Genomic DNA, 22684 nt, shown 5'->3' on the forward strand with positions numbered 1-22684 from the left:
TTTAACCGCTTTAGAACTTTGTGCTTGGAACATTCTTAGCCACTGAAGCATGGGAACTGAAAGTGAGACGCATGGGTTCTTTAATATCTGTCACATCAGAGAATGACTGTTCCAGCACAGTAACCATCTCCTGATGGTGAGTACCCTGGCTTGCTGGCCATTTCTTAAAAGCAGGGAACATAGGCAGGTTGTAACAGTGGGAGGAAAAAAATGTTCAGCCTTAATCCTCAGTGATGCTGTTTTTTGCAGGTTTCTGTAGCTGGATCCAGCACCGGAAGAGGCTCCCCAGCTGTAACTCTAGTACAGTTACCTTCCGGCCAGACTGTCCACGTCCAGGGAGTAATTCAGACACCACAGCCATCCGTTATTCAGTCACCACAAATACAAACTGTTCAGGTTAGCCTCCTTCCTAAATGACTTCTCTTTGACTTTCTTGAGCTTTTTACTAATTCATTTATCATTTTTTTTTCCTGTAGATTTGATGTTCTGTCTTTTTTTTTTTTTAATCCACATAAGGAGCAATCTATTAGTATGGTGGTAATTTCTTTTTGTTATGTCAACACTGGCTTCTTTATTTAATTTGAAATTGCACATTTGCCTATGTTCATTGAGAAGAAAATTATAAAATACAGAAAAGAAGAAAGTAAAAATAATCTCAGCACTCAGATATAAGTACTATTAACATTTGGTTGGAAGTCTTCCATATATGTTTTCTATGTGCATACATAAACATATTTTAATGGCATGCTAGTATTCTATTATTTATATGTACTATATTATTACCAAATTATAGTGTAGTAATGTTACCAATTATATGTAGTATCTTTTTTTAGTCATAGATGACCCAATATAAATTATTTTAATATAATTCAACATAATGTAACAATTTCCATATTTTAAAGTATTTTTAAGTTTTTAATACCTTGAGAAATGTTATTTACACACATCCTGTGTTTATCTAAATATATGTACATAAGCTATATTTGTGCATTTGCCTAAAAATTTCTTTAGGATAAATTCTAAGTGGTTGAACTGGTGGGCAAGAGTTGAGTGATGCTCAACTCTTGTTATTAAACATTTGTAAGAATTTCCTTTTTATTTCTGTAGAAGTTTTTTTTTTTTTTAAAGTCCCTCAGTCATGTCTGACTCTTTGCTACCCCATGGACTGTAGCACACCAGGCTCCTCTATCCGTGAATTCAGGCCAGAATACTGGAGTGGGTAGCTGTTCCCTTCTCCAGGGGATCTTCCCACCCCAGGCTTTGAACCCAGGTCTCCCACATTGCAGGCAGATTCCTTTTTCTTTGTGAAGTGCTTGGTGCCCTGTTGGATACAGAGATTGACTCGGGCTGCAGTTTTGTTGTCAGCTCCTAATCTGCAGGCCCAGTCAGTCTCCTTTAAATAAGGTTTCTCTTTGCTCAAGCTGAGATTCATTTAGCAAAGCTCTCCAAAAATGCTTAGAAGTACTTTGAGGCTTCTTTGGAGATGTCTAATAAACATCGTAATGTAAATATTCTAGTACTGACACTGTTTTCACCAATACTCACAGTGAAGTGTAGAAATTTAGGTTTATTGTTCATTCAGTATGTGTGCCATGATATCACTGTTAATTGCTGTTGCATTTATACATCAGATTAAACCTTGTTTTTTTTAGATGTGGTTAGTGTTGCGGTTGTGATCCAGAGATGTGTTTTGTTATTTATTGTCACCAAAGTTGGTCATAAATTCTTAACATTTCTTAAGCAAAAACATTCTTTTTTGCATCGACAGATAGATATAAATTATTAAGTATGCATTTTTAAAGCATACTTTTCTCTTTTACTAAATTTATTTCTGTTCCTTTTTAAGATCAGTTTGTCTTTATCCTTTAAATATTGAAATTATTTGAACCTATCTGATGACAAAAAGATCTGTGAAGAAAATGTAGTTGCTTATACTTAATTGGTCTTGTCCTTTTCCTGTGTATTTGAATCCAGTTTGTTGCAAAATAAGGATAAGGGTTGCACCACGATACTTGAAGTAATAAATCCATGTGCAATAAAAGTCTGTTTATCTTTGTGGCACAGATGTCTCTTCCAAGTTGTTCAAAAGTTTGAGTGATTCTCAGTAGTGTCTTTTTTTTTTTTTTTTTTTCCCTTTCTTGTGAGGCCCTTAATTCTAGGAGCTTCTGACTCTTTCTGACTCTGATTATAAAACAAGACTTTCCACTCTCCTTTTTGTAACTTTTATTAGGATGCAGGTATTTCTACTTAGCTTTAACCTAGCTGGCACTGGAAGAGAGAGTATTATCTCATTTTCAATAGGCTGTTTTGGATTTTGTTAAATGGGTGACTTAATTATCTTTACAGAGGTAGGGGCCTGTGGATCTTGTCTTAGAATTCCAACCTGGTGAGTGATGAACTTCAGTTTTCACTTTCTACAGTAATAGCCTACCTTGCACAAAGGGGTGGTTATGATTATACAAGAGATGTGTGAAAGCCCAATGGAAAGTGATAAATAGTTGGTGATGATGTGTGGTTGTCTGACTGCAACAATAGTTTCTCTAAAGATTCTCTTCATGCCTAAGTGTGCTTATGTATAAGGTATCCATGACCAAAGATGCATGATCATACATGTGGGCAAACATACATGCACATCCATGTGCCTTGGGAAGTATATGTTCCTGCTTACATTGTTGGTATTTTAATATGATTTTTTGATTATACCCAGATCAAATCCCATGTCCTTATCATATTCATTGGAGGAGTTTTGTAAGCTCAGAACTAGATGATAGATGATATTAATAGGTAGTTTTGTAAACTCAGAACCTGTGATAGATGGCTGAATATATTGAGAACAGTCATGTTGTGGAGAGATTTATTATTTTAGTTTCCTTTCTTTAATACTCATGTTATTATACTGTTCCTTCAAAAAATGAAATTGTATTTAAAACTGCTCTTTCTTTTAAGGAGTAATTCCTTATTTTGACAAGACCTACTGACATCAAGCCCAACCTACTTGTTGTAATATAACTCATAACTTTAACCAGGCTTGTTAACACAAGTATTTACCTACTTAATATTCTTTCTTCTTTGGGTCTATCTAATGTGTAATTTGAAGACCCAGCCTAAGTCAGCAGTGGGATTTGCTCCTCTGTCACTTGCTAGCTCACCCTCTGCTGGATTTGTGAGACATTTTCAGGGCTGGGGCTTAGGCCTTGTGTGTCTTACATTCAGTGTTTTCCTGAAGCCTGTCTGGCACCGTGTGTTTCTGTAGCATGTGTCGTCTGTGTCATCCTTGGCACACAGGCTGGTTTACAGCCAAGTGTCAGTGTCTGCACTTCCCGTCCTGGGCCAGGTTGTGAGCACGGCTAGCCCGGCTCAGTGTGCTCTGTTGGCAGTGCCGGCTTTGTGCTGCACGCAGAGCCCCTTCAGACACCGGGTTGTGAATGAAGGAGATACCATGGGTTTTATGATGCATCTCAGGAATTCTTGTGTTATAGGTAGCAACCATTGCAGAAACAGATGAGTCTGCAGAATCAGAAGGTGTAATTGATTCTCATAAACGTAGAGAAATCCTTTCACGAAGACCTTCTTACAGGTAAGTTAAGTTTCCTACAGTCATGAAAAGTTTTTCCAAAAAGGGAGAAATAAAGATACCTCCGATTCTCCCTTGATAGCTTTTCTGTTTTAAATCTCACTCATGTATCTTAATTCTTTGTATTGTTGAATTCTATTTTAGAAAAATACTGAATGAACTTTCCTCTGATGTGCCTGGTGTACCCAAGATTGAAGAAGAAAAATCAGAGGAAGAGGGAACACCGCCGAACATCGCTGCTATGGCAGTGCCGACTAGCATATATCAGACTAGCACGGGGCAATACAGTATGTATGCGGCGATTCCACATGACGTAGTGCTAGCTTTCAGGCTCTTGTTTCCCTGAAGCAGCTTGGGTTTTGGCACTAAACTGTTCCATTTAAAAACTGCATCATAATACCTAAATTGTGTATCACAGTGTGAAAAGTACATGTTAAAGAAGTGAGAGTTTTGTACTGACAGTTGTCGTATACTTTTGAAAAATAACAACAAAAAAATTTTGATTACTAAATGAAGAAAACTTTGGCGTCAAAATAAAGGGAAGGTTTTTCTAATTTATATGTTTGTATTCACATCTAGTAAACACTTAAAACTTACTGTTTTTGTCTCTATGATGCATGTGAACACAATAAGATATAAATGTCTGTATTTCGTTCTTGACCTTTGTCACCAACAATTACATCTTATACTTACTAATCTAAAAGAGGTGCTTATGTTTTCTAAACTATGTTTTAAATGTAATTCTGTTTTCACTACTCTCTACTGTGTTGATTTGTGCTGCAGCTTTTTCTAGAAGAGAATGGAAAAATGACTTATTTTTTAAACTAATGCAATTGGACAGATCATTTTATTTGAAATTTTAAGCACCAAAAGCTGTAAATAAACAGATACATTCACATTTAGTCTTGTGCATTTTAATGGGCTGTTAGTTCTGTGCTTTGTGCTCCAGTTAAAGCACTAGTCTTTCCCTAAATCAAGAACATTTGATATAAAAAATACTTTAGTAAAAAAAGAAAGAAAAGTGGGGAGGAAAAGGGAGAAAAGGGCAGGAAAAAAGTTTTTTTAAAAAAGCTAGTTAGGTACAGAAGTATGTGTGATGTTAATGACTGTGTTGATCCAAGTACAGTGTTAATATTTTAGATATATTTTCTGTTTTCCCTTTAAAAAGTAATAATACCTACAAAAAAATCTCAAGTCTTAACTTAAGACCTGGCTGCTGTAATCTGTGGGAAAGCCTTATACAGTCATTAGTTTTTTTCTTTTAATGGTGGTAGATCTGCAGTATTAAGCCAATTCTGCTTTGGTGATTCTGGTTCTTTGGGTAACTCCTACCCTGATACTAGGCAGAACTGGGCTATAATATAATTTGTCCACATCCTGTACAGAGCGCTGACTGGACATGTCCAAAGTCAATGTTGGGAAAAGAGAACTCTCCACGGTCTGTAAGAATTAGACCTTGAGGTTTTCCCCTTATTTCTCTTTTATCACTTCTCTGATTTATATGCCTTTTTCTGTCTGACCCATGGGAGTAGATGGTGGGAATTTAGAACCAGTGTGACTGGGTGGGGCTTGGAGATGCTGAAACCTCTTAGCTAGTCAGCTCTGGCCTTGAGCAGTGGGCTGTTACCATCTTATCATGTCTCTTTTGTGTCTTGACAGGGAAAATGTTAGAAATTACTGCTGAAATTATGGTAAGATATCTTAAAGTTTGAAGGGTGATTAAGATGCTGGCATCTTACAAATCTCTCTGGCATATCTTGACTCTGCTCAGTAATTGATCTGTTTCTAAGTGACATGGCAAGGATGCTGTGGGTGAATTTGCCTAGATTATTAGCTGAGAATTTGGAGTCGTGAGAACATGTTGGGTTGAGAGGATGTTGAGGCTGGCGATGATATGGGGAAGGCGGTGGTACATGGTCCTGCCAGTCACTGCCTGGTATAATTTCACATCTCAGGTTTTTAGTCTTTGAAGTGTGACTAACACTAAATTTCCAAGCTCAGGGTTAATGTGAGAACAAAAGGAGACAACAGATTTTACCTGTGGGGGTAAAATCTTTTGACTCTTCATGTCAGAAGAGACATACTGCTCTTGACATGAAACAGAGAAAGGTAAGCCGGCTGTGGCAGTGTCTCACTCAGTCACTGAACTGTCCTCTCCCGCAGCGTGTGTTGAGCTCTTAGCGTGCGCTCAGAGCCGGGGCTTCAGTGTTGCTGTCACTGCCTTGTGTGTGGAGTATGTGGGTGTGGGGGCGTGGCGTCAGGGTTCTGGTTGAGAACTAGGAAATCAAATGTTTAGAAATTAGGGTATAGATTTATTTGCCACATTAGAAGTCATGGACAATTTTTTTTTCCTTAGCATAGAAGTTCAGGCATATTTATTTACTGTTTACCATATAGTTTCTCCATAAGATGTCATGGACAGTTTGTTACTTAGTTTTCTCAATTTGGACCCATACAGTATGATCCTGGCAGCTACTTTAATAAAAAGTTGTGTTTGTCCAATATGTGTTGTCTGCAGGTTAAAAACTGCCATTTTATCGGTTCTCAAAAAAGGGATATTGCCTATGTTAAAAACGAATTTCTTAGATACTTAGTGACACTTGTTTATGTTGATAATTCTTTCATTGGACAAGTGAATACTAATATTTAAGTTTTTCTTTAGAAGACCTTGCTTTAAATGTATATTTATACAAGATCCATTTTCATCAACCATTTCTTACTAGCAGTAGCTTAACAGAAATTAATGATTAAATGTTCTTAACTATCTTAGAAATAGAGTTACTGGTGTCCTTTGGTTTTTAGATTAGAGTTTATTTTACTAGAATTTCTGGAGATTTTTCTGTGTATTTATATGTACCTAGTTTTGAGATTGTTTTATAAACTTTTATTATAAAAAGATTTTAATTCTTTCTTCAACTTTTATCCATGGATAAAAAAACTTCAAAAATTATTATATATAAATTATAATTATTATTTATTATACTAATTATTTTTTTAATTTGATACAGTGAGTTCATTGGTGTTAAATACAAAGGAACTGTAAAAGTTGAGGAAATAAAATAAAAAATAAAAAAATGAAGTGTGCTTAAGTTTTCTCATATACAAGCAGTTGCATTTTTAGTAGTTGAAAGTGAGATATTTATAGAAGTTGGCCTTATTATTTCAACTTATTTTTTAAATGACAAAAGCAAGAAGTGAAAGTTAGAATAGGCTATTTCCAGGAGTAGGGAAAATAACTTAAAATAGGCAGGGATTCATTATTGCAACACCAAGAAAGTGAGCTACACTTGCGAAACTTTACTGGAAGTACTGATGTTAGTCACAGGTTTGCTGTATGCCAATTAAGTCATTCTGGTCAAAGAAACTGTAATTTGTCTCAAGAGACTATTTCTGAACAATGGTGGTTCAGACTGTCTTAGAATTAGCAAAGAATGTTACTTGCTGCGTGACATGCATTGAGTGGGAATGAATGCGTGAACAGAAGTTGTGGTTATTCTATTTGTGCTGTTGCAGGTAAAGAAATTTAAATGTTTGAAGTTTCTTCATTAAATTTTCTCTAAAGACAATTTTTTTTTTAATCCATTGTCGAGCTAACCCTACTTCTTCCCTTACCAGTTAAGGGCTATCATCCAAGACTTCAAATTATTTTTTTCCTAAATATCTCTGTCTCTTTTCTTGCTCCTACTTTGTTTTCCTAGGAATCTTGTTAGAGTGAGTCTCTATTAACTCATCTGTATGCTAACGGTAAGTAAGTTCATCCTAAATCCACCATTATGAAGAAAGGTTATCTGTGACCTTTGTGGCCTGCTTGAAGAATTCAGAATTCTCAGGAAGCTCAAATGAATAAACACCCATTCCATTTCTTCATAGAGGAATTGGCATGATCGGCTTGTGCATTCCAAAGTAAATGCAGTTGCATTTATTACTGTTAGGAATGACTTTGCTTCTGTGCTCCCAAGGTACCTTTCAAAGCAGACTTTGGATGGTATCTGCTTAGTGTAAATCTGGTTCTTTAACTTTGGTGTTGCTGTTCTTGTAGCACCCAGCTGTTTTAGTCTTTCAGGCACTCACAGTTTCTGTGTTGTGCTCACTTTTTGAATTTCATTCTGAGAATTCACTGGAATAAGGCCTGTTCTTTCTTTTTTTTTTTTTTTTTTTGGCTATTCCTTTTTAAAGTTCATTCAATGAGGTTTTATTTATGAATCCTTTCATTGCAGTTGGAATAAAGATGGTTTTAAATTGTAAATTATAAGTAATTAAACATTTACATGTTTATGTGTTTGAATTAGCTCATATATAGTAGTAGTGGTAGTGTTAGTCGCTCGGTTGTGTCCGACTCTTTGCGACCCCATGGACTGGCTCGCCAGGCTCCTCTGTCCATGGAAATCTCCAGGCAAGAATACTGGAGTGGGTTGCCATTCCCTTCTCCAGAGGATCTTTCCGACCCAGGGATCGAACCTGGGTCTTCTTCATTGCAGGCAGATTCTTTACCGTCTGAGCTATAGGGAAGATCCTGTAGTTTGAATTAGCTCATATATACAGATTTAGATTTAAAAAGATGTATCATGTGAAAAGAGGTCAGATGAAATCTTAAATTTTGCTTCTTCCTCATTTGGTCATGAATTTTTTTTTCAGTTTCCATCCTTATTTTTCTCTTCCTCCTTTATTGATTATATATGCCTTTAAAATATTATTTTTTAATTAAATTTTTTTTACCAAAGTTCTTGAATTTTCATCCTATAAGTAGTGTTTTCCTTGCTTCAGTGATACTACTTCCTCTAAGAAGAGAAGTGTGCCATGGCAGTGAATAGTAGAAGTAGCAGATTTTTTTAAACAGTTTTTTATACAAAGAATTTTTAAAGAATTCATTGCCTAGACTAGTTGGTATGGTATCATCCTGGTTACCATGGGATATGGTAAGTTGGGGTTAGGGAGACCATACTTGTTAATTCTGATTTGACACTAAATATCATGGCTATGTCAGAATGTATATGAAGACATCTGTGTAACCACTAAAACTGACTTAGTGGAAAAACACTTCTTAACTAATGAATTAAACTCTCTGTAGACAAACTTTTTTTTTTTAATGTAAGGTCAGTGTGTTAAACATTCAGTCTGTGGGTGTAGAGTAGAGTCATCTACTTAATTTTGGGGTGAAGTTCACCTGAGACTTTAGGGGGCAGAAAGTTAGGCATATCCCAGAGCAACTGGAATACCAGAGCTTAACCTCTGCCCGCCAGTACTATGAGCAGATAGTATGCCATCAGGCTTGAGTCAGCTCAGAAAGGACAGTGAGGTAGAATTTAACTGATCATGGAATCTAACCATTCAGTTTTCCTTCAGTTGAGATTATTTCATCAAATCGTAATGTTATTAAGGCTTACTTAGAAGAGGAAAATAAGTGTGCATGTGTTAAGTGGCCTAAAATAACACACTACTTTACCTCTGCTTGCATTCTAACCACTATACACAGGCCCGTGTAGGCTCTCCATTACGAACAATAAAGTGGCCATAAGTATAAGCTTTTATGCCTCAGTTGCATGCCCACCAGGCTGCTCTGTTCATGGAATTCTCCAGGCAAGAATACTGGATGGGTAGCCATTCCCTTCTCCAGGGGATCTTCCTGACCCAGGGATCAAACCCAAGTCTCCTGCATTGCAAGTGGATTCTTTACTGTCTGAGCCACCAGGGCGGCCCTTTCAGTCCAAAAGAGCATGAGTAAAACCTAGGTCCCCAAGGACCTAGGAATCAGTAGGAAATACAAAGCTATTTTATTTTCATTGGTTCCTAATGGCCTTGATATGGGCCAGTGATTTTATTTTAAAATGATTTGCCAGACCTGATGTCTGAGATTGGTTTTAAAATACTCCAGACCTCCCCACCCCCACAAAAAAAAGGTTTGGAATAAGTGGGTAGGGCAAATAACTGACACAAAATTCTTTTACCTTTTATGTTCACTAGAAAATTTCCATAAGTTTATAAAGTTAATAATTAGCTAAGATATGACTAAACTCACTCAGTTAATTTCATTTTTGTTTTTCCTACTACTTAATTTATATTGATGTGTTTATTGAAAACATCTTATGCTATCCTTGAAAATTTCTGTAACCTAAAAAGTTTCCTCCTCACATCTTTTGAATATATACACACATGCTCACAAAGCCTATTTCCGGTATCCTGAAGCACTGAGAAATCTTTCAGCATTAGGGATATTGTCAGTTGAGAGATAATATTTTTAAATGGGAGAGCCCTCTGTCATTTGCTTATGCCAAACTCAAGAGTGCCTTTGATATAAAAAAAAATAAAAGGCTGAAGGACAAGACTTATCAGTAGAAACATTTTCTCTCTAGAGCCAGCTTCTGTGTGGCTGCTTGTCTTTTTGTTTTTCATGTCTAATTATATGATGATCAGAAAAATAAAACGATAAGAACAGATTCAGTTTTTCACAGCGTGAAAGCAAAGAAATTTGGTTAGATCTTTTGGGAAAACATTGAAAACTAAAAGAGTAAAAAAAATGAAGTATGAAAAGAAGAAAGAAAGGATCTTTATCTACCTATTTCATGGTTCTTATCCTTGGAAGCAACAACTCAGATCTGTTACTAGTTGAAAAGCTTGATAATATTGTCAATATGGAAAATTAAGTTCTATAATTACAACTTGAAACCATACTTTAACTCTTCGACACTCACATGTGGCTTAAGTTTTTAATCTGTCCTGTCTTGAGGAAATGATAGCCATTCACTCATCAATCATATTTATTGAGTGCGTGCTGTGTGCTAGGCTCTGTGCTTCTTAACATGGTGGGTACACTGCCCATGCCTGTTCTTTATAAAGCACTGTTTCTTTGACATCCAACTATCAACTGAAAATATGCATTCAAATATATAACAACATATGACATTCATTCATGTCCAGCCATGAAGATCCAAGAAGGCGATATCTCTTCTTTTTTAGATTTCTCTCAAACCCTTTTATTATTAAGAGTGAGTCCTGAGACCCTTGAAATCTTTGGACAGTCATGGTGAAATGTTGTTTTGAAAATGTGTACGAAATATAATGCTGTAGATGAACGAGACAAATAAAGTGAGATTGCTTCAGAGTTTCTCAACTATTGACATTTTGGTAACTGATTCTTCAGTTTCTATCAATCTTGTGGTAGCCTGCCAGTGAGCTAAAACCAGATAGTGCCTCTGTGTTGAAATCTTTTTTTAAAATGTTAACTCATCTTTCTGTGTTGGCCCTAGAACTTTAGGTCAAAGAACTGAAGATTTGGTGGTGGTGGTGGTGGTTATTGTTACTAATAGTTCTGACAGGTTTATCCAATCAGATTGTCACCTTTGCTTAGATGCCATAACAAAGTTAGAAAATGACTCTGAAATATTCAGAATATACCTTAGACACTACCACAGCATTCCTGTAGGGCACTTACATTAAATTATAAGGGTCATGTTACTCTGATTATGTGTTAACTTCTATCTTCATTGTAAAGTCTAGTTAGCTGTTTATATGTGATTTTTTTTTAAAGACTAGCCCTTGTTCCACTTAACCTCTAGTGTCTAAACTAAAACACGGAGTCATCTTTATGTTAAAGTATATAGAGCTCTCAGATATTTTCAATAGTACTTCTTTGTCTATTAGAGTAAAATTTTAAAACATAACATTTGATCAGTTATTCTTTTGAAACTTTCTGTTAATTTGTCAGCTTTTAAACATGGTTGGTAAGCCTCTATATTTAAGGGAAGTCTACCTCATATCTTTTGCCATAGCTACAGTTATTTAAGATATTTTATAGAGGTAAATACTGTAGCACAAATTCTTTCCATACAGTTACCTTTTAAGGTTCTTTCTGACTTAGCATTTTATATTTCAGGATTCTCCTGACATAATCAAAATGGTAAAAAGTTACAGTTTTATAGACTTGCACTTTAAAACCTCATGTCTAAATGTATATATACACACATATGTTTTATTAAATATATAAGTACACATATTTTAATAAATACATATAGGCTTTAAAGCTATATATTAAATATATATTCCATTAAAAGGTACTTTTGATGATAAATTAGGCAAGTAGTTAGCTGCAGGTACAACTTTATTGTAATTATGATGCTTGATGGAATTTAACTGACCATTTCTTAAATCTTAGAAGAATGTTGTTTATAACTAATAATATATGAGAAAGAAAGGAGAAAGTCAAAACCTGGACTTTATCCCTGCCAGCATCTCCATTCTTCCTCTTAAATACTATATATATATATATGGATGCCAGGGAGGAGGAAGAACTCCTTGAGTTCTGTGTATTTCAGGCAGTTCTGAATATAAAACATTTTCAAGTGTTTTGAGCTTTTCCACTGTGTTGTCCCATGAAGGAGGGTCCCTTGATCAATCTAGCATAGAGAATTAAGGGTAACGAGAATGAGAAGCTTTGGTCATATATAGGTCCAGAGTATATATTCTTCCAATATGGGGTTGTTAAGAACAAATCTTGAAATTGTCTAATACTTGTTTTCTTTTTCTGTTAAGTTGCTATAGCCCAAGGTGGAACAATCCAGATTTCTAACCCAGGATCTGATGGTGTTCAGGGACTGCAGGCATTAACAATGACAAATTCAGGAGCTCCTCCACCAGGTGCTACAATTGTGCAGTACGCAGCACAGTCAGCAGATGGCACACAGCAGTTCTTTGTCCCAGGCAGCCAGGTGGTGGTTCAAGGTATATGTCATTCATCTAATACATTTAGAATACCTGTGGGTTACTAGAGCACGCCATTTAATGGTGATTTCATAGTTCTCTGAAACATACAGGATGTAGATTTGGGGAGGGAGTGGGGGTAGAGAGGACTTAAAAAGGCTTGGAGAAGTATTTTAGCATACTAAACCAAAAGTTAAATAAACTATACAGTTTTCAATTTTTAGCAGATTTTATTGGCTCTAAAGTTAAATTCAGAGTAACAGTGGAAAAAAAGGAGTTGGAAACATGAAGTTTTTAAGTAAATATTCTTCCTCTGGGTATTAGAAATGTACCGAATATGTTTTTAGTACCTAGTCTTAGGAAGACTTAAGTATTCAGTCCACAATGCACTGAATTTGGGTTTTTCCCCAGTTGTTACACTCAAGCCTACTTTCTAGACATCTTATTTTAAAAACAAATGCTGATTTTGTGCTTTCTTTCGAGCATTTTTAGTACATTTGAATTCTGAGGTACCTATTCTATCTCTCGTTAAAGCTAAGAGTAGTGAAATGAAGCACTCTTCATTAAGGGTATTCTTAATGCACTCTTCATTCACTTAAGGGTATGTGATATATACCCTTAAGTTTTTAGGGTAACCTAAGATTTCAATGAAAATTGAAGTATACAGTATTTTTTATTTCATTCAGTTGTGCTCAAATAACTATAATGTGTTCAATGCAACTTTCAAAAAATTCCCCTTGGTCTATTTGCACTAATTTTAAGGGTGGGGAGTAACATCAGTTCTTTTAGTTTGAAAGTTTTGCAAGTATAGAAAACAGAAGATTACAATCGATGAGTCTCTTGATAATTTAGATTTACGCTGAAGTATTTGGGGCACTGTATGGAGTATAATAAAAGTGTATGAAAAGCTAAACTGGTGATATTTATGGAGTTAAAAAAAATCACTAGTATTTACCCAGTGCTTTAATGTTTTCTTTTAAATATAAAATTAAAGCACCCATTCTATTTATCTGATACTCATAAATCCTTTATACCTAAATGAAAAATCATAAAGAATGCTCTCATTTCTTTTCCTTTTATCTTTTTTTAATATGGAAAATCTACTGAAAACTTGCTACTTTAAGAAGGAGAGTTTTTTTTTAATGTTTTGTGTTGTGCATCAATAATACACACGTAAGTCTTATATTTGGGGGGGGGGCGTTAACAAGTCTTTTTCTTCCATAAGTCACAAAGGATATTTTTCTGCATTGATTCTGTCAGCTTTATGGTACCTTTCACATTACGTTGTTAATCTACCTGTGATCCACCTCTGTGTGTAGCGTTGGGTGAAGACCTGTTTTTATTTTTTTCTCTCCGCATACGCGGCCAGTTATGCGCCGTCTTAGCTGTGCAGCAAGTAGGCTTGTGCAGTCGGGAAATGTCAGCGCTCTCGCTGCTGCTGCCAGCGCTACACTGCTTTTGTTGTCACAGAACAAGCGCCCCTTTTTGTCTTTTTAACTTTTTGTTTGTAGTGCTGTTTTCGCTTTTGTGAACTATAGTTCTCTCATATGCATTGGGAATAAGGTTGAATTTCTAAATACTAATAGTATAATACAGTAAGAAAACCAATGATGAGATTACACTTAATTTATCAATTGACTTAGGGAGAACTGAAGTCTTTTTTTTTATTGAGGTATACCTGACACTTAACATTTTTGTTACTTTCAGGTGTACAACATAAGGATCCTACAATTGTACAGTCACAGCTAGTGATCGCCGTGCTAAGGCTATTTATTGTAACATACTTAACCGTGTATAGTTACAGACTTTTTTTGTGTGTGCTGAGGACCTTTAAGACTTACTCTTAGTACCTTCCAAACATACAACACAATGTTAGTAACTCGAGTCACCAATTTGTACTTTACATTCCTGGGACTTATTTTATAACTAGAATTTGTACCTTTTGACATCCCCTTCACCCTTTTTTGCTCTCCCCCATGCCCCACCTTTGGCATCCACCAGTCTGCTCTCTTTGTCTTTGAGTCTGAGTTTTGTTTGTTTAAATTTCACATATAAGTGATATCATCCAGCATTTGTCTTTCTCTGTCTGACTGATTTTACTTAGCATAATGCTCTTCTCAGGGTCCATCTGTGCTGTCACAAATGGCAGAATTTCCTTCTTTTTTACAGTTGATTGAAAAATATATATATATACACACACACATATACCATGTCTTATTTATTTAATTGTCGATAGACACTTAGATTGTTTCCATGTTTTGGCTATTGTAATTATTGCTGCAGTGAACATGAGGGTATAGATATCTTTTTGAGATAGTATTTTTATTTTCTTCAGATAAATACCCAGAAGTAGGATTGCTGGATCATAGGGTAGTTTGATTCTTAATTTTTTGAGGATCCTCCATAGAGTTTTCCATAGTGGCTGCACCAATTTATATTCCCACCAAACAGAGCATAACTTATTCAGATCTTAACTTCTTGTAACAGTTTAAAATTTTCTCCATGGGGGCGGGGTCCTCTCATACTCTGAACAGTGTTCAATTCTTAAATACTTGGTGGGGTCGGGTTTTTGTTTTTGTTATTAGGAGTGGTAGCTCTTTGTTACATTTTCTGGTTGCTGGTATAGAGAAATAATTGGTTTTTTTTTTTAAGTTTATCTTTTATCTATGAACCTTGCTAAAACTTGAATTACTTCTACTGCTAATAATATTCTGACTCTTGGTGAATCTCCCTGTGATCCTACATGAATGTTTATATCAAACACAAATAAGATAAAAATAAATTTTCCTCTTGTTCTTTCTCCTTGCCTTTACTTTTATCTTCTCCTACTCCATCTGAAAAATAATGGTGGCCAGGGGTTCTACTTCTTCCTTAAACATAGCAGGGTCCGTGGGCGTTCTTGTCTTACTCTCTTTCCACCTTCCACCCTGTCAGCCCCTTGAAAGGTCACAGCAGTTTCCCTGTGAGTCTCTGTCCTCATCTTTTTTTTTTTTTTTTCACATTATGCCACATAATGCTTTTGAATGCAAAGTGTTCCTGTACAACAGAAGTTTATAAATGACTACTTCTTAAACAGCTTTCTAGACCCCAGGGGTCTGACAGTGTTTCATACTTTTATTTCTAAACAGTTTAGATAAAAATTTAATAATAATACAAAGGCATTCTGGATCATCTGAATAAGCTATACCTATGGTCCTGTAATTATGCTGATTACCTGTACTTTTTTACTTTGCTTGTGTTAGATAGAAATAGTACTAGTTTTATTGTCTCTGGCGTCATCTCGATGGCCCCCTCCCTCTGCAGTATTTAGCACTGCTGACCTCTGCTTCTTCACTTCCTGGGTAGCCCTGCCCCTCTTCCGGTCCCCTCGGCCCAGCTCCCAGGTGCTGGTGGTTGTGGTGGTGCTCAGGCTGCATCCTGGGCCCTCTTCCGCCTGGCTTGAGTGCTCTCTCTGGATGACCTCATCCCTGCTCCCGGCTCACATCTCTTGACGCCTGAAGTCCAAAACCCCACATTAATTTTTCCCACCCCACTTCCCCTTGTTACCCTATTTCATTCAGTAACTGTCCATCCTGTTGCTTCATGCGGAATCCTGGGTGTCACCTGTCACTCTCCCGCCCTGTCTTCATCCCTCCTCCTTGCTCAAGAGCCCGTCTCTTCATTCCTCCCCACCTCCACTGTCACAGTCCTCTTTCCGGACCTTGGCGATCCCTGGCCACTGCCCAGTGGCTGCCCTGAAGCTGGCGGCTATGGAGCAGCACCCTGATTTTCTTCCTCATGCCAGAAGCAGCAGCTCCCTTGTTGACCTGGTGTTTTGGATTGCTCCTGAGAGTTTAGCTAGGCTCCCTTTACTCATCCTTCCCAGTGATTTTGGGAGCTACTAATATTTCTTAGGAACAAAAGTCTCTGTCTCCAGCATTTCCTCTTTCCCATTCTGCTCTCCCTTCTGCAGTTCAGAGTAGTGTTTGTAAAATTTTCAAGTGTGTAAGCACGTCAACCTCTTCTGCTCAAAATCCTTGTGTTACAAGTAACCCCGTAACTTGTTAGAGTCAGAGTCCCTAACAAAGCCCAAGCCTCTGCTTGATCCAGGCTTTCCTTCCTCACTGGACTTCTCCCTACATTTGTCCCTCTTCTGTGCAGTTCCTTTCCTTTCCTGTCCTGTGCCATGTGCCCTCTCCCCTCTAGGGGCCTCACCTCAAGCTATTCACCCTGGCAGGAGCACTTCCCCCATCACTTCATGCTGAGAAACACTTTCCTAGGCAGCCTTCCCCAACCTTCTACATCTGGCTGCTGGGACCCCTGACGTGTAATGGTCGATAACCATTTACTGAACGAAAGCGAAATAGTCTCTCTCTGTAAAAATGTTACTAACTAGTTCCATGTGCTGATTAACCAAGTTTATCTAGTCCAGGGGATTTATTAAAACTGTACCAATAGCAGTAGTCAGCCAAGCAACCAACCCCCCTTCTTCCTTTCCTTCCTCTACTCTTTTTAGAAAATATATTTCTATTTATTTACTTGGCTCCTCTGAGTCTTAGCTGCGGCATGCAGGATCTAGTTCCCTGACCAGGGATCAAACCTAAGCCCCCTGTATTGGGAGTCTTAGCCACTGGACCACCAGGCAAGTACCTCCCCCACCTTTTTTTTACACAGATAGGTTTGAGCAACCAAGTGCCAATTTAAAGAAATGTTGAGATTAAAATCAATGTGAACTTTCTCAAATTTGAAATAAAAGTTGATCAGCAGTCCTGAACCCAAGCCCTCAGGCATGGCTGGGATGGAAGAGTCCCTCATGGACTCTCCATCGGTCTCCAGACTTTCTTACTTCGTCAGGATGTCTTTAGTTTATGTGCTTCGGAAAATTACTAGAACCATGGATCCTTCATCATGTTTTGCCTCCCAAGTGTCTGAATGTGAAGTCTCTGCCTTACTAGAAGTACTTCATTGAATAAAGAAAGAAGGAGGTAGTGGAATGAATACCCTTTCACTGAGGTAACATTGAATTGAATCCTAGTCCTACAGGGAATGAACTTTGTAAGCCCACTGATAAGGACAGAAGATCAGTGACAGATCACTTATTTTTGTGCAGGAGAGATGTAGATGATTTTCTTCCCCAGGGCTGTAGTCTGTTTTTCTGTTGAACATGTGCCAGTCTTTTGTCTAACTTTGTAATAGTTGAATTTCCAGCAATGATCCAGCTCTTCATATGCTGAACCTTTACTAAGTGATCCAAATAAAACTGGATGTATTTTTTAAATGTATGAATAGTAATTGTGTTTATTTATGAGTTTTATAAACCACAAAATTCTTTTCAAGGGATTTTAATTGAGTAAAATAGCATATTAGATTGAGCCACATGAAATTGCTATTTTTATGGGCCAAAAAGGTTAATTATCAGCTAATTCATATGATTCAATCTAATTTTTCTGGAGGAATTTATATAATACTTGTTACTTTTGGCAGAGTGAATTTTTAAAATTTCAGTATGCATTTCCTTCAAGTGAAATTAGCAAATTCTGTGTCATCCTAGGAACAGCTGGATTTTATGGTATTGTAGCAAATAAAAATTTATTAAGTCAACTAAGGTGGCTGGGTATTCCTTACCTGGTGAGTTTAGAAGCGTCAATGAAATACACTTCTGTGTATTTCACAGCATTTTTCTGGGCTGATTGTCAATTTTTTTTTAATCTGTTAAGTGCTTTTTATCTTTCTATGAGTTAAGAAAAATATTTAAGGTTTATGCCTACTTTGCTTACTTAGAAACATTGGACATAACAATAATTAAAAGTAGCCCCATAAAAAACAACCAGGTAACTTTTAATGCTAGTAAAATGGTTTTTTTTGTTGTTGTTTTTTGCCAGAGCCCAACTCGATTTTTATGTAAAATGAGGAACTAGAACACTGAGATGATTTATTACAGGAAGGGTTTTAATAGGGTTTGGTTTCAGTGAGCTCGTGTGTGACAAAGCAAATTGATGGCAGTGATAGGCTAGTGATGTCATTGTGATGTCAGTACTCCTACTCACGCCGCACGAGCTTGCTGGTTTGGAACACTTTATGTGGACCCGCGGCAGGGGAAGCCAGGCGGTGCTGTATGCAGAAGCCCATCATGGCTGTAACTGGGGATGAAACAGGTAAGAATTTTAAAGAGGGGTTTACATTCCGCAGAATTGTTTTTAAAGTTTAGAAAAATTATTTAGGGACCTCTTCAGTGTTTCCCAAAGTATCAACTTTCTAGTAGCTGAGAAGTAAGATGTTTCTTCTAATCTGTAACCGTATCTGCTCGGCACCCTGTGAAGGCATCTGAGTGTAGTTGCTTTTTTCCTCAGTTCTGAGCTGCTTCCTTAGCCAAAGCGGTAATCCGCCGCCCCCCAGCCCCCACCCCACGCCCCCCTCTCTCTCTCCATTTGCTCTACTAAAATAAGCTGTTGATTCATCTGCAACCTGTTGCAGATCCAATGCAGCTGCGAGTGAAACACACATTCTGTTCAAGTTGTTAAAAAAAAAAAAAGTCAAAGTCAGCTTCCGATTTTTTTCACGCTGTGTTCAAATGTAGCTGCAAAACAGAATAAGGAACCCAGTGCGTCAAGGGTGTTGGTGAGCCTGCCGTTCCTTCCGTCCTGTGGAAAACGGTCTGCTGCTCAGCTCACAGGGTTCAGAGGGCCTACGTCATTACATTTCCTGGAATCGGTGCAGCGAGGAGTGGAAAGTTAAACTGCAGGCGAGCTGCACGCTGACGTCAGTCCAAGTCACGCCGTAATTGACTCAGTTCTTTCCGCTCGGCCGCGCGCAGGTGGGGGCGGCCACCCTCCCCGACGGCGCCCTTAGCTCCCAGCAGGTCCCGTGAGCCTTGCCTTCACGTTGCGCCCCAGGTAAGTGTGTGCCCGGCGGGGCCAAGCAGCCTGCGCAGGTGCCTGGGGACCGAGCGCCCGCTCGTGCTTGGCCCGGGGAGTGCAAGTCTTTGATTGGCCGCCCCCCACCTACCCCACCCCCGCCTTCACTTCTTCCCGGGGTTGATGCTCTCAGTTACAGGTAATGCTTGTGATTCAGTGACTTGCAGTTGAGTGCCAGACCCGTACTAAACTTGCAGCCTAATTTCTTAAGACAGGGTTACTGTAAACACCTTTTAGCTGTTCTCTCGGTGGATCTCGCTCTCTTCCCGAAGGGAACATTCCATTGTCTTGAGCAAGTAAAGCCTGTGTTAAATTGTTTTTCTCAAAGAAGTTTTTGTGAGGTTGAGGTTTTGGAAGTGCTATAGATCACAGAAGCCCTCAGATGACAGACTTATTGTAAGAGATAGATGGACTTAATCTCAAACACTGCGTGTCATTATGATTTTAGGACCAAAGGCATTTTTGTGCATGCATTTATTTTCTAAAAATCATTAGTTGGTGTGTATTTTTCTTTACTAAGCCTTTAATTCCAATTTTCATGTCCAAATATGAGAAACAAATCATAGCAAAAAATAAAATTAAATGATTGGAGAATAACTGGAATATATTTAAACATTAAATTTTAAAGTAAAAATGTGTATACATTTTTAACCATTGCTTGTAAATAAGAGAACATTTATGTTTACAGAGTGTACATACTACTATCCTTGAAAAGATTTTTTTCTCACAGTTTTGCCCACAATGCTTATACCTGATTTACCCATTCCAATTTAAAATTTTCAGAATGCTGAAATTTTTAAAATCTCAAATGTTTTTCACAAGACCTCACTGTGTCTTCAGAAATCATTATTTTTGGAAATCTGGTCAGTTCTCACAGAATCAGTTCTGTTTAAAATGCTATTTGAGAATGAAAAGCATATTTTATTTGCTTTTTTGAGGAGCTCCCAAAACCTAGGATTTAAGGGGCCTTTTGAAGGCAGTAGTGAGCTCTGGGCCCCACCTTTGGACTCCCAGTTTCACCCCCTCTCCATTCGGATTTTGAAGGGAGTGGATGGAACTGGATCTTTGACTTGCCAACTTTTTGACCACGTGTGCTAAGTCTCTTCAGTCGTGTCCGACTCTTTGTGACCCTGTGGACTATGGCCCACCAAGCTTCTCTGTCCATGGGATTCTCCAGGCAAGAATACTGGAGTGGGTTGCTGTTCCTTTCTCCAGGGGACCGTCCCCACCCGGTTTTGACCATGATGCACATTTGACATCATGCTGCAGTAGACTGTGTGTGTGTGTGTGTGTTTATATAAAACAAGTACCGTTATATAAAACAGTTTCAAAAATAGTGCTTATGCTCTGTGATATACTTGTGTATTCTATTCTTTTTTTTAATGCCATTCTTGACCCATGAAACTAATGAATTACTTATGGTCTACAACTTATAGTTTGAAAAGCTTATCTAGACCAGAATCAGGCTCCAGAATAATGATTGGCCTGGAAAAGGTTTTAGGAGGATTTGCTTATAGGATCATGGAATTGAATGTGAGAGTGAATATCCATGGTTTATAGAATTATATGATTGATTCTGTTGGTTATACTTTAAATTTTTATCAGAAATAGTTTTTGTCATGGTATTCAGCCTGGATTTCTGAATTGTTAAAAAGTTACAACTTATTCAAATTTGGAAAATAGTATCTTAATTAGTATTTGATGCATGAGAATAAGGATACATTTCACCTTTGTGAAAAGGGGCTGCTGGAAAAGGTTTTTGTTTGGAGATTTTCACATGAAAAGATGTTTTGGATCAGGCTGTAACTGCATGGAAAGTATACAGAAATTGCCATTGTGTTATTTTCCCACTAGTTTTGAAAAAACATTTTAATGAAATACAATTTTGGATGCTTGTTTCACTTTGCCCAGTTTTATATGCCTATATGAATATGGTGCCTAATAAAATAATTATGATGATACTTTGCATTTATGTAAACTTAAAAAAAATCTGTAACTTACTGTTACAAATAAACAAATACAAATGTGGCGAGTGCTATAAGAAAGCTGGCAGAGCATGAGAGACCACGAGAAGCAGGTAACAGGGTTAAGGGATCAGGAAAGTCCCCATTGAGGAAACCATGTTTAAATAGGTGAGAGGAGAAGCACTTTCCATGCTTTGTCACTGAGGTACTGACTGCGGATGATGTTACCCTTATTTGCATCTAACTGAACAGGGATCAGAGCGGGTGAAGCTCTTCTAGCTCACCGAGTTAGCAAGCGATGAACTCTTTTGGATTTTCAGACTCCTTGTTGGGTCCTGTTCACACCATATCACGTTGCTTTTTTCTAGAATATTTATTCTTACTATCCTAGGATGATAGAGTATATATTTGCTATTGTATAGAACTTTAAATTTTTATATTCATAATTTCATCTTTTACATGGACTTCTTTTTTTCACTTGAAGAATTTTACTTAATAAACAATTCAGGAAGGTCCCTTATGGATAACTTAATGAAAAATAGTACTGGCTCAATTCTATGTGTTACAGGAATTATAACAAATTTGAAAGTGTTCAGTATTTAGTTACATTTACATAGGACTTCATTTACCTGGGAAAAGTGGGGGGCAGTGGAGGAGGGGAAGTTTTGGGTGGTGTGAGACAGCAGGCGAGGACACGCCTGGTCTGGACATTTTGAGTCCTGGTGTGGTGGCAGGGAGGAAGAGGACCAGAAAAGGAAAATGAGGATGCTGTTGCTTTGCTGGAGCCAGGGCAAGCAACCCGTGCTAACCAGTATGACTGCTAAGTCACCTCCATTGCTTGCATTTCTCCAGTGTGTTTGGGATTGGCCACATAGAGCAACGTGACACATGAAGGTAGGAGCTGTGTGTAGAAAAAGAGATCTTGATTCAGTTAACGTGCTCAGAGAACTCAATAAATAAGCAAATGATATCACCATCAATAGGGGTGTTGGTAAATCGTTTCACTCTGGAAGTTATCAAGCTAGGCATCTGGCTGGGTTTCCTCTTTTCTTTGTTAGAAAGAAATAAGTACCTTTGACAGTTTTCTTATCACCAGGCTGATGAGATTGTACCATCTGTTTATTTGTGATTCTCCACCTTTGAGGTTCTCTTTTAAATGATTATACACCTTAAGAAGGATGTTTTCTATTATTGCTTAATAATTTATTCTCTAAGGGGATAGCATATATATATAGTATAAATTTTTATAGTAGAAATTTTAAAAGTTTTTTAAGAGGCATATTTTTTAAAAAGCACAATAAGGAATAAGAGCCACACATTTCAACCATTTCTATTAGCCAGGTTTGTTAGAAGGGAAACTCCAGGGGGAAACATATGTATGGTTGTTATATGCCTTTGAACTAATATACACTATAAGCATAATCTGGAATATTGTCTTTCAGAACTTAAGGAAGGGAAGAGGAAGGGAACTAACATTTGCTGAAAACCTACCATGTGCCAGGCACTGTGCTAGACACTTTGACATACATTACAGGGTTTATTGTGAGTATTAAATGAAA

At 37.4% G+C, this 22684-nt stretch overlaps 1 protein-coding gene across 20 annotated transcripts in view; it reads left to right on the forward strand.

Moving 5' to 3' along the window:
* CREM (cAMP responsive element modulator) overlaps positions 1 to 22684 on the forward strand; it is a 67879-nt gene that overhangs the window by 36237 nt on the left and 8958 nt on the right. For 6 of the 20 annotated variants that reach the window (XM_006063188.4, XM_044927374.2, XM_006063187.4 and 3 more), the window contains 4 exon segments: positions 250 to 396; positions 3480 to 3577; positions 3719 to 3861; positions 12101 to 12289. In XM_006063188.4, the coding sequence (XP_006063250.1) occupies positions 250 to 396; positions 3480 to 3577; positions 3719 to 3861; positions 12101 to 12289 (577 nt within the window). 20 annotated transcript variants of the gene reach the window in all.

This window comes from Bubalus bubalis, chromosome 14 (assembly GCF_019923935.1).
Source record: "Bubalus bubalis isolate 160015118507 breed Murrah chromosome 14, NDDB_SH_1, whole genome shotgun sequence".
Classification (NCBI taxonomy): domain Eukaryota; kingdom Metazoa; phylum Chordata; class Mammalia; order Artiodactyla; family Bovidae; genus Bubalus; species Bubalus bubalis.